Source organism: Musa acuminata, chromosome BXJ3-11 (genome assembly GCF_036884655.1).
Source record: "Musa acuminata AAA Group cultivar baxijiao chromosome BXJ3-11, Cavendish_Baxijiao_AAA, whole genome shotgun sequence".
NCBI lineage: Eukaryota > Viridiplantae > Streptophyta > Magnoliopsida > Zingiberales > Musaceae > Musa > Musa acuminata.
The window spans coordinates 23334873-23346395 of record NC_088359.1 but is presented as its reverse complement, the minus strand read 5'-3'; the positions used below and the strand labels follow the sequence as shown (position 1 = coordinate 23346395).

Sequence of the window (11523 nt, the reverse complement as noted above, 5' to 3'; positions counted from 1 at the left end):
CTTAAATTAGCCAAAAAAAAAACTTTAATGGTCCTTTAGGGCTTTCATCAAATATTTTCATCGTTTCACAAAAATTTTGGTTAAAAAATTATGATTTCAGCTTAAATTGACCAAAAACAAAGAAAAAAATTAACATTTTTAAGTGCTAAATTAACTGAAAACATGTCCTTTAAGTCTTCACATGATATTTCCAAGTCTGATAAAAATTTTGGCTAAAAAAATCATAATTTCAGCTTAAATTGGTCAAAAATAAAAAATAAAAAATAAAAATTTCAGCTTTTATGTTTCAATTGATAGAGAATATGTCCTTTAATAGTCCGAAAATAAAACAATAGTCAATTAGGCATTTACAAGGTTTCATTAAAAATTTAAAATTTTCAAATAAAAAATTTCAATCACATTATTTTTTTTTATCAGAGTTATAGTGTTTTTTGAGGACCCAAAAATAGTGTAATCTCATTCAAAAATAGTATAACTTAAACTATAAAAAAAATTCAAAAATTTATAAAATTATCCTTGATAATGGTTCTATGATTACTTTAAATTAGTCAAAAATATAAAAAAAAAATAAACTTTTAAAGTGCTAAATTTTATATTCATTTTAGATTTCTTGCCTGCGAACATTGATGTGCCAACGAATGCACAACAATCACAAATGAGAGGGAGGGTGGAGACGAATAAGGAAGGATGGATGGAGGTGTCACTAAAGAGCGACAAATAACAATAAACAAGGGGTTAATGTTATGTATAATTTTATCTTTCAGAAATTAAGGGGTATTTTATAGAAATAAATCAAAACAAAAGTACTATACAGAATGTATATATATATGTGTGTGCATTGATAATTCTGCTCCGTTCATCAGCCGGGAACATTAGCCCCCCCCCTCTCATCTCAGTCTCCAGCCAGAAAGAATATTGTCGGACAGCATACACAGTAGTGTCGATATGTGATCTCGAAGTTTCTTCTTGCTATCAGCAGTGGTGCTCGTGAATGTAAAGTGCAGCTCGTCGAATCTCCTTCACGATTCAAAACATCCATATCCAGTGAGGATTTTGGGTCTCGAGAGGTCCAACGAGCCACGCTACTAAAAATCAACTCACGGTGACGATAGGTGTCGAGGAAGATCCACGAGACTATTGGATATTTGCACTGCGTCTGGTTGCATCAATCTTCTTCCAGAGGCCAACACCACCAGTCTAACCTATTATTATTCTTTATAGAAGAGACAAGCGTGCCCGCTCCTAAAAGAAGATGGCACTTCCTCGGTCATATACTAATGTCCATTCTGATCCTTGTCACTTTGGAACATTGCTAGTTGATGGTTAAATTTACTGATCATGCTGAATTCAGCATGTCACTTTTAGCCAAGTATAAAAGATGAGACTAATGGCTTCTTTTCTGATCCATTAAGCCAGTATACAGACTTCGCCGTGCTTCTTTTCTATCTTACGCCAATGTTTAATATTTTCTTTCCGGAACTCTACGTTCTACCTAACTAAGCCACTGATAATTAGACCATTGACATGGATTTTAGAGTTTCTTGTCGTCATTCAATTACCTACCTAATGGAATGTTTATCTGTCATTTTTTAATAATTTTGAAACTTATAATTAGTTTACGTTAGTTAGGGAGGGAGATAGAGAAGACTTCAACAACATAATTGAAAGTCGATACTAATTAAGTTTCGAATTTATTAAAGTACAAATTTACTTTACACACTCTCACAGAAATTCAAAAAATATCTCGTATGTTTAAAAGCTCTCTCCTCTTTAGATTCATAGCAGAAAAACTTAAGAGAACTCAAAAAGTATTTTATCATATTTTACTTTCCTATCAAAGTTTAGAGATATACGGATTTTATCATATGTCACACGGAAGGAAACAATAAGCCTAATTAAATTCTTAAAGAAGGTCTTCTAAAATAACATTATGGAGCTGACTTCTCGGATGACACATTGTGGAGATGAAGAGAACCAACCAAGTCGGCCTCGTTGAATTAAGAATTCTCAAGATAGATCCTAAAATTATAAGTTTATGGAGCTGAAGGTGGCACCACTACGATAACCCTTTTTCTGTGGACTGAGACTACCTAACTCCAACAATGAATGCCTGCTGCCTCAGCTCCTGAAATGGAGAAACAAATAGGTGATATAGATAGATATATATATATATAGGTACAAGCGTTCATATCTGTCGCTGTGTGTTGTGAGTGACGCAGAGAATGGATTTGTGCAGATACCCGTTGGATCTCATTCTAGTTCCCTTGAGCCTCCTCCTGACAGCAGGTTATCACACCTACATCTGGTTCGGCTCCAAGGCCAAGCAACCAGCCACCACGATCGGGTACACTATGAGCAAGAGAGAAACATGGCTGCAAGGCGTCATCCAGGTGATCAACAAAAGAAACCAAGTGCACCACTTTGTTCTTCATTCGACCATCCCAGATTTCTCTTGGACTCACTCAAGTGCTGCAGGACAACAAGAAGAAAGACATGCTAGGCGTCCAGAGCTTACGGAACGCTCTCATGTCGGCGATACTCTCGGCATCGATCGCCGTCACCATCAGTACCTCCTTGGCTGCTCTGGCTAACAACGCCTACAACTCGAGCCATCTCCGCCGGCACGAGTTCTTCGGTTCGCAAGAAGGGTCGACGGTGGTGCTGAAATACGCTTCTGCCTTGCTCTTCTTGTTGTTCAGCTTCTTGTCCAACTCCTTGGCGATCGGGTGCCTCATCGACGCCAACTTCCTCATCAATGCCGGGGAGGAGGAGTTTCACAAGCAGGCGCAGAAGATGCTGAAGAGAGGGTGCGTGTTGGCTGTCGTGGGCAACCGAGTGCTTTTGGTCACGCTTCCGATGCTGTTGTGGTTTTTTGGTCCTGTGCCGATGGCTTTGTCCTCGGTGGCCATGGTTTTGGTATTCTATGAGCTTGATTTAGGCGACATGGGTTGGAAAGGAGCCCCCTTTTGGAGTCGTCGACTCAAATCTGTCAGCAAGTTGCTGATCTAAGTTTGCTACAAGGAGAATCAACGTTGTTGCAACAACTTAATCATCATCATTCATGTTATCGTATTTATCTTCTTTTTTTTTTTGGCAGCATAACAAAATATTAATATAGTTCGACGACATTCTTTTATATGTCCATGGAAGAAAAGCCTAATTCTTGATTATATGAGAAAACTTAATACAAGTAATAACTCTCTCCTGGATTAACTCAATCCGAAGCCTAAAATCTTTTCACTCAACGCTCTCTGGATTCACTAGGGAAAAACCTAATAACACGTCAGGTGTTTTTCCAACCCACCTAATATTATATATATATATATATATATTATGCTATCGAATTGACTATAAATGAATCCGAGGATCACAAAACCCTTTTACATGTACTGACTGCATCACGCAGTTGGTATATCATCATAACAAGGATCGATTCACCATGAGCTTTTCCATTAACTGCTCTCGTCTCTATCGACAAGGCTTGGCGTTGCATTGTTAGTTCTCAGCAACCGCATCCTTGTCGGGTGCAAAGATGAAGGAGATAGATCCAATGTCAAGAAAAGCAAAAAAAAAGAGAATAGTAATGGTAACGAGCAAAGTAAAATCATCCACCAAAAACCATTCAACAAAAGGCCATTAATGCATCGGAAAAGAAATAGATATGACATACAAACGCTACAAGGTAGTAGCAGCACGTCTGTGTACTGCAAACTTTTTCTTGAAGCTTTTTGAAATACGAAAAAAAAAATGGGCGGGGCGGATGGGGGGCGGGGCATAAAAATATAATCCACCTACGTGGAAATTTGAGTGCTCTTGGTCCCTGATGTCATGAAAGCATCCAACTATGCCGTGAACGGGCAATACTGCTGCTGTCGGTCACTGTCAAGATAATTTATGTTATCAGCACAGATTATTGTATTACCATTATAACTTATGAGAAAGAGATTTCTTCACAAAAGCCAGAAGACAGGAAGTAAGACACAACTCTCTATGAAGTTGGCAATCAACATATTCTAGTGCTACACATACACGCATGCATAGACTTGGAACTCTCAAGTTAATAACCAACCCGAAAGGAAGAACAAAAGAGAAAGGAGATACCTTGCTGGCAATGTTGCTGGAGAGCCAATCAAGCCCCTCGTACAAACCCTCACCAGATGTGGCACAAGTGCTTTGTATGTACCTGACCATAATAAGTCCACAAAACCAGTCAGCAATCCTAGTGGCCTTATTCATCTTATTCAATCATTTTTGAGATCTACCATCAGAATGCAGAACCCTGTATGGAATGATTAGGTTCTGTTGTGCAATTCAATTCAAAGAATTTAGCAAGAAAACAAGATACAAAACTCTTCATTTAAAGATATACTGCTATTCTAGTCTTAATAATCACACAGACCAAGCTGGTTGAAATGCTACTTTTCCCAATATGACAAGTCATTAATTTGTTCTGCACCTGCATAGCATATCAAACTCAATGATCACACCACCTTTCACACCATGACAGCTCCTTTGACAAACTAATTTTCAGACTTATGTCCATACAGAAAACACCAAGAGCTCAACACACATGCACACACATATACAAAGAAAAAGATGCCTATGATAGATACTAAGGGAAGTCATAATGGAGTTCATCGCACAAGGAGATGTCATCCTGGGAGTGGCAGACAAACATGACCAGAAATACACAAATATTGTTCACTGTAGATGGATAAGAGGCCAATGAAAGTGAATAAAATGAAAGACTAGATCGTTCTTAGAAAAATGCAGAGGTTTGGATGAATTTCCCTTCTCCACTTTCCTTTTCCTCTAGAGTCAGACCAGACTGCTGAGCGCACTCTGCAGTCACATGATCGGTCATGAGAATACGACAAACAAGTAGGCCTGTCTTGTTGATCACCAAATATCAAATTAAAGGTCTCAAACTTCAGAAAATGCCTTTTCAAAATTTCATATATGTTTCGCACAATCTGTAAGTTGGAGAACAAAGAACTAAAGAAAACAAAGATAGAATATCAAGTCCACTAGGAGATTGAACCAAATTTGATAAGATTAAGTTAACCGTAGGGAGTCAGCCAGACTCTAAGGGTCCCAGAACCATGACAAAGAAGAGAGGGTCAAACATCAAATGACCAGGCCAAGCAATTAATTCGCTGGAATACAAATTGCTCTTTCACCAGGATTTTAAAAACATCGAACCTAGCTCAAGAGTCGCCCAGCATGCTGTTTTCAAGGTTTAGATGTATAAGTTCATTTCAAACAGATAGATTAAGCATGTCAAATTGGCGCTTCCTTAAGTGTTTTGCTTACTTGGCTCTTTTGGTGTAAGAAAAAATTGCAAATAATAAAAAATGTGCATGATATACCTAACTGAAATAATTATGCACACTTTATTAGACAGTTCAGGCTTTCTAGATGCTATAAGTGAGAATGATGGATGCCACTGGGGGTCAGCATCAGCATATGCCACTAGGAGATATGATTGATTTTAGGTTAATAACCAATCTATGCTGAATTGGCTCAAGATCAGCTTGGATTAGACCCCAAATTTTCTCATCCACGTCCCGTTCTGTCACTGTGCAGTAGCATGCATCTTAGATGCATGAGTCATAAAACAGAGGAAAGGAATCAGACCACTTTTCTTCTTGTCCTTCAGTTTGTTCTGTTTCCTCTTTCTGATGCAGCATCATACATGAGAGAGATTACCCTTTCCAGTTTTCTGCCATTATGCGGCACAAAATGTGCTAAGAACATGCTGGTCCGTAACTCACAGGAGACGCCTCCTTTTTCTTTTTCTGGCCACAACATGGATCATTTTGTTATCCAAACAAAGACGAATCGTGAAGCCTTTTTTTTCATTTTTAGTGATTTTATAGCTCATTTTTGACTGAGACCTTGTTTCTCCCATAGCTGTTATGCCAAATCCAGATCTTCTAAACAGCAAATTCTCAATCCAAAACCTTGGAATTGACAATGGAATGCAAGTCATGTGGTCCTTTACCAAAAGGATCAAACAGAAGGCTATCAAACTTTAGTTAATCATCAAATGTATGATTGATTTACTTCCGTGTAACCCATCTGCACCCATGGGCCATGGTACAAAGTAGATATTATAAAGACAAGCATTTGAAAACTATTAGTTCAGAAAGTGAAGAATATCTCACCAGTGTCGTTGACGCAGGGAATGCAGACCAAGCTTATCAGTGATTTCAGCAGCATTCATTGCATTTGGAAGGTCTTGTTTGTTAGCAAACACAAGCAAAACCGCATCCCTTAACTCATCCTATCAGTCTCAAAACACATAAAGAGATGAAACACTAATTCATTAATTCATAATAAGAAACAATTACCTTACTGTAGCAACGAAGACATCTGACATGTTCTAAATTTCATACAATCTAAATGTTCAGTACAAGGGTTTCAATAACCATACAATGGATCATTCTTCAATTTAGGCTTTGTGATCCATAACTCTCTCTAGTTCCTGTAGATATTATAACTATTAATACATGAATTTACGTTCAGTTTTACAGTTCTTGACAAGACTAACCATGCCAGTAATTCATGTATTCTTGTCTGACTTTATGAACAAGACAATTGCTAGTTCAAGGATGCAATTGATAAGCAAACTGTACCATGTTTAAAATTTTATTTATATTTTTTATTTAAGCAGGAGACCTGAACAGAAAGTTTTTATCTGTTTTTTTTTTTCTGTCAAAGGAATATTTACAAATCCAGAAATACTTGGAAAAAAGGGGAAAAGTGAAAAAAGATGCAATTCTAGAACATGCTTGCAAATTTCAGTTTATAATTTAACATTGAACGAGGAAAAAAAAGAATTAATTTGTTTAGTGGAAGTAAAGACTTGCAAATATCTAAAGGTCCAAAATGTTATATAAATCTATACAATGAGAAAGAAGTACCGTGTGCATGAAACAAAATTCAAGTGAAGTGTCATATGTTACGTATTCACAACTCATTTAGCTTACACTAAAGTGAAGTCTATTCATTGACCTTCGGGCAGGTGAGGGTGACAGAGGCCCTCAAATTTAGTCATGCAGTTGCTCATCTGTACTCTGTTAGCAAATCTAATATAGTAGGTTTCTGAAATTTAGCCTTTTTTTCATTTAGGTGAGGGGGGCAGAATGATGGCTACAAATAACAAAAAAAAGCATTTTAAAGAAACTTTACAGGCAAAAGAAGAAAAAAGCAGGCCTCTTGTTTCCCACAGGATATAAGTTTGAATCGCAAGAAATTCTATGAGAAGTACAATCATATAAGTTTTTCATTGCACCAATCACTGATTTTTTGTGTAAAATCACAGCCACTTTATCACTGGATAATCATACAAGGGAAATTTTTCACAAAGAAAGAGCAGACAAAAAGAATTATCTTCACTAGTGAATAATCTAATGGAAGTCAAAGTTTATAGAATGGGATACCCTAGAGTGTTATAAGAAATCTGAAATAAAAAAATACACAAGTTGTCATTGCAAATGTAATGAAATTCTACATGAATTAGACTTTCCATGAGCTGTTGTATAAGAAGTCAAGAACAGAGTTAATACTAAAAGCTTTATGAGGCAAGTATTACCACTACGAGATGTTACCTCATTTAGCATCCTATGGAGTTCATCCCTTGCCTCAACAATACGATCCCGATCATTGCTGTCAACAACAAAAATAAGGCCCTGTGTGTTTTGGAAGTAATGCCTCCACAGAGGTCTGATCTGTTCTTGCAAACAACAAGATCACCAGAACATAGGCATTGAGAAATATGCAAACAAGTTAGTTACTAATGATGGACCAATCATAATGGCATCAAGAAGGTACTTTCTGCATGTAAAACATCTTATATGTTATGCAACTTTTTCAAGATGATCATACCTTAAAACACGCAATGTTTGATCAATTATTCTAAAACAAAAATAACATATTGTAGGCAATTTACTCACATAACTTAATATCTCTTGTTAAATAATTTCAATTTCTTGGACAATAAAAAGCTGACTACCATAATCAAAGCAGTACCTTATCCTGACCACCAACATCCCAAACAGTAAAGCTAATGTTTTTGTACTCCACAGTCTCAACATTGAATCCTGCATTGAAACCAACCATAATAATTTGAACAATATATTCAAGATTTATGACATTGTAAGCATATACATTTTAACTGCTTTGAAACACCAACCCTTTATATCATCCATAATTAAAACAATAATGTCCGATTTCCAATATAACTAGGACAAAGTTATAGAAACATTTTTTAAAAGAAAAACATAACCATCCCCAGGGAGACATCATCAATCAAATCAATAATTACCAGAACTGTTTATTTCAAAAATAGGGCTATTAGGGGGAACGAGTTGAGGATGAAGCAATGGCCAAATCTAGAGAAGGGGAAAGGAAGTGAGAGTGTTAAGCTAACTGAATAATTCATCTACATTCTTACAGTCCACACAATTCAGTAGGTATTAAAAGATATGATCAAATGATCTACAAATTTTAAAATTGTCAATAGAATCATTGAGTTAAATTATACAGGAAACAGTATCTAACCGGTGTTCAGCAATGTTTATCAATTACACCAGCAATGTATCAAAAATAACAAATATATAAAAGAACTATAGAAGCACATCACCTTCAGCAATTTCTTTCTTAGCAGTTAAAGAAATACATAAAAGATATATGAATCATGGACTGGAGTCGCACTTCAAGATCGTCATTGTGTTTTTATAAAATCTTCCCGAAGACCTTTACCCAAACAAAAACTCATTGCAGTCAATGCAATAAAAGGAGCTATCATGAGTTCTCAAATTTGCGTCGGACATATTCTTACCCTCTCAAATTTTAAACTCTTGTTCGCACCACAAAAAAAAAAAAATGGAGATAGTTGTCTTCTTATGCATTGAAATAAATATATCACGCCAATACTTCTCCATTAACTATGCTTTTGAGCAGATAGAAACATAAATATCATGCATTCATCATGAAAATCAGTTAATGTACACAAACACCTACTAAATCTTTTCGACATCACTAACTCAACCAAATAGGTAAAATTAATGCACGATCAACAATAAACATGACACCGGAAGCCCAGTTCTCAAACAGATCCAGCAGCAATCACAGAAACAAACAAGAACCATTTGATTAAAAAGATCAATGTCACAAAGAGAGAAGTAAAGTCAAGGAGATGAGATGGATAATACCCACCGATGGTCGGAATGGTGGTGACAATCTCTCCAAGCTTGAGCTTGTAAAGGATGGTCGTCTTACCAGCGGCATCAAGTCCAACCATCAGGATCCTCATTTCCTTCTTCGCAAACAAGCGGCTAAAGAGCTTCCCAAAGGAGAGCCCCATCGTTCCGTCAGCTATCAACAGCAAAAACTAAGATACATCAAGAAAACGTAACAATAAACATACAGGGATCCAAGATCCAACACAAGAAACCACCGATCTGAAGCAAAAAACATAATTGACATCGAATTCGTGCAGAAGCATAAGAACAATAGGATAAAAATATACCAAAAGGTCAAAAGCAGGAAGATGTACACGAACGCGGTCCCAATCAAAAAGAGATACCGATAAGAAATTTAGGCCAGAAGACGACGATCGAGGATCTCCGAGGATGGATCGGGATAACCTGAAGATTGCGGAAGGAAGGCTGGCCGCGTAGAGATCGAGGGTCCCCGCTACTTCCTCTTCCGCGGAGGAAGGGGGGTCAGGCGGAAAACGGAATAAATAAAGAGGGAAGAAACCCAACCGACGTCACGTGGATGGCAGGTACTGTTTGTTACAGGCCATGGTGGGTGACAGTCCAAATAACAGCCGTTATGATGGGTTACGACGATCCCGTTATCATATACGTTAAACGGGCAGAAACCGTCTCTTTCTTACTTATTTTTAGGATTAATTATATATTATCCGTCGTCACAAGATATAGTATATAATAGTATATACATAAATAATATAAAAATAATTGATATAAAGATAATTTCACTTACGGTGACGGATGATAATGTTGTTGATGATTGTTGTTGTGGTGGTCGGTAAGAACGATAGAGTGGTCAATCTTATCGATATCGATCCGAATATTAATAACAAAGAAGAAGAGGAGAGAGGTGAGGCATCTGCATTGCATTGGCACTATATTGCTCTGCCGCTTCTTCTTCTTTCGACGATGCGGTGGTCGATGAGAACGAAAAGGAGGTAGAGCGGTGTGGCACCAACGTAGAAGAGGTAGTGTGACACGACATCGAACGATACAATGGTCGGTGAGAACAAAGAGAAGGCAGAGCAGTGTGGCACTGGAGGAGAAAGAGAAGGAAGGTGAGACATTTATGTCGATGTCGTATCGCTCTATCTCCTCTTCCTCTTCTGACAATATGGTAGTTGACGAGAATGAAGAGAAGGTAGAGCAGCAACACATCGAACAATGCGATGGTCGACAAAAACAAAAGAGGTGATAGAGTAATGTAGTACCAAAGAAGGAAGAAGAGGCAGGTGAGACATCTGCATCTGTGTCGCACTACTTTACCTTCTCTTTCTCTTTCGACGATGCGATGGTAAGCGAGAACAAAGAGAATGCAAAGCGGTATAGCACTGACCTAAAGAAGGCAGTGCGATGTTGCACGGAACGATGAGGTGGTCGATGAGAATGAAGAGGAGGCAGAACAATATAGCGCCGTAGGAGGAAGAGGAGGCAATTGAGGCATCTACGATGACACCACATTGCTTTGCCCCCACTTTCTTTTCTAACGATACGATGGTTGACGAAAGCAAAGATGAGGCAAAGCGGTGTGGCGTCGACAAGGAGGCAGTACAGCGCTGCACCTAATGATGTGGTAGTCAACGAGAATGAAGAGGAGATAGAGCGATGCAACGCTGATGCAGATGCCTCACCTACCTCTTCTTCCTCCTCTGGCATCGGCGTAGATGCCTCATCGCTCTATCTTCTCTTCCTCCCCATCGTTGATATATGTTACGATGCATGACACATGCAAGAAACCTAGGGTTAACACGTACTGTGCCTTTTATATGGACAAAACTAATCTGCATATCCCTTCACGTCTCTTTCACCCGATTAGTATCGGTCCAAGCAAAATATCAATCAATCATTCATAGTGCAAGGAAAGGTGAAAAAAGATTTAAAAAATAAATAAATATTTAAATACACATAACTTAACTAAATATATAACTTTTTACATGGATATAATTGACCCCCAAATAGTAATTATATGGATGTAGATGACCCAGATAGTTGACTTTGTTGTTGTTGTATTTGACAAATTGTTTAAATCATTGAAAACTGTTTCCTTGTGAATTGTTGGGTAGTAGTGATGAACCTGACTGGGGTCCAGAGTTATTTCACTTGATAATCTTCTTGTCTGGCCTTAGTCTTAAGTAACAATATGTATACACCAAGCTCGCTCTGTTGATGGATCCAAATAGATATGCTTCAACCATTTTCAACTTGTTGCATCAATCTATTTTAGCTCATATTACCAATTGTC

At 37.6% G+C, this 11523-nt stretch overlaps 2 protein-coding genes across 3 annotated transcripts; one reads left to right on the top strand and one right to left on the bottom strand.

The window, feature by feature from the left end:
• Positions 1-2191: 2191 nt before the first annotated feature.
• Positions 2192-3055, top strand: LOC135652522 (uncharacterized). The gene is made up of 2 exons (XM_065173507.1): positions 2192-2390; positions 2476-3055. The coding sequence occupies exons 1-2, from the start codon at positions 2223-2225 to the stop codon at positions 3007-3009; spliced, it is 702 nt and encodes a 233-aa protein (XP_065029579.1). The 5' UTR covers positions 2192-2222; the 3' UTR covers positions 3010-3055.
• Positions 3056-3621: 566 nt separating this feature from the next.
• On the bottom strand, positions 3622-9793 carry LOC103971461 (ADP-ribosylation factor 1). Of its 2 annotated transcripts, none has more exons than XM_009385487.3 (7): positions 9654-9793; positions 9223-9381; positions 8035-8105; positions 7614-7733; positions 6168-6286; positions 4102-4183; positions 3622-3879 (listed from the first exon to the last, which is right to left on the bottom strand). In XM_009385487.3, exons 2-7 carry the CDS (start codon positions 9368-9370, stop codon positions 3877-3879), a joined length of 543 nt encoding a protein of 180 aa, XP_009383762.1. In that variant the 5' UTR covers positions 9371-9381; positions 9654-9793; the 3' UTR covers positions 3622-3876. The 2 variants fall into 2 exon arrangements, with proteins under 2 accessions (XP_009383762.1, XP_009383763.1); XM_009385488.3 differs by having other exon boundaries at positions 9536-9726.
• Between the last annotated feature and the right edge of the window lie 1730 nt (positions 9794-11523).

Excerpts from the sequence above, each read along its gene's own strand:
- LOC135652522 (XM_065173507.1), top strand. The coding sequence starts at position 2,223 with ATGGATTTGTGCAGATACCCGTTGGATCTCATTCTAGTTCCCTTGAGC. Across the intron at positions 2,391-2,475 it reads GGCTGCAAGGCGTCATCCAG|GACAACAAGAAGAAAGACAT; the intron begins GTGATCAACAAA and ends CAAGTGCTGCAG.
- LOC103971461 (XM_009385487.3), bottom strand. The coding sequence starts at position 9,370 with ATGGGGCTCTCCTTTGGGAAGCTCTTTAGCCGCTTGTTTGCGAAGAAG. Across the intron at positions 6,287-7,613 it reads TCCATAGGATGCTAAATGAG|GATGAGTTAAGGGATGCGGT; the intron begins GTAACATCTCGT and ends TGAGACTGATAG. Across the intron at positions 4,184-6,167 it reads TCCCTGCGTCAACGACACTG|GTACATACAAAGCACTTGTG; the intron begins GTGAGATATTCT and ends TATTATGGTCAG.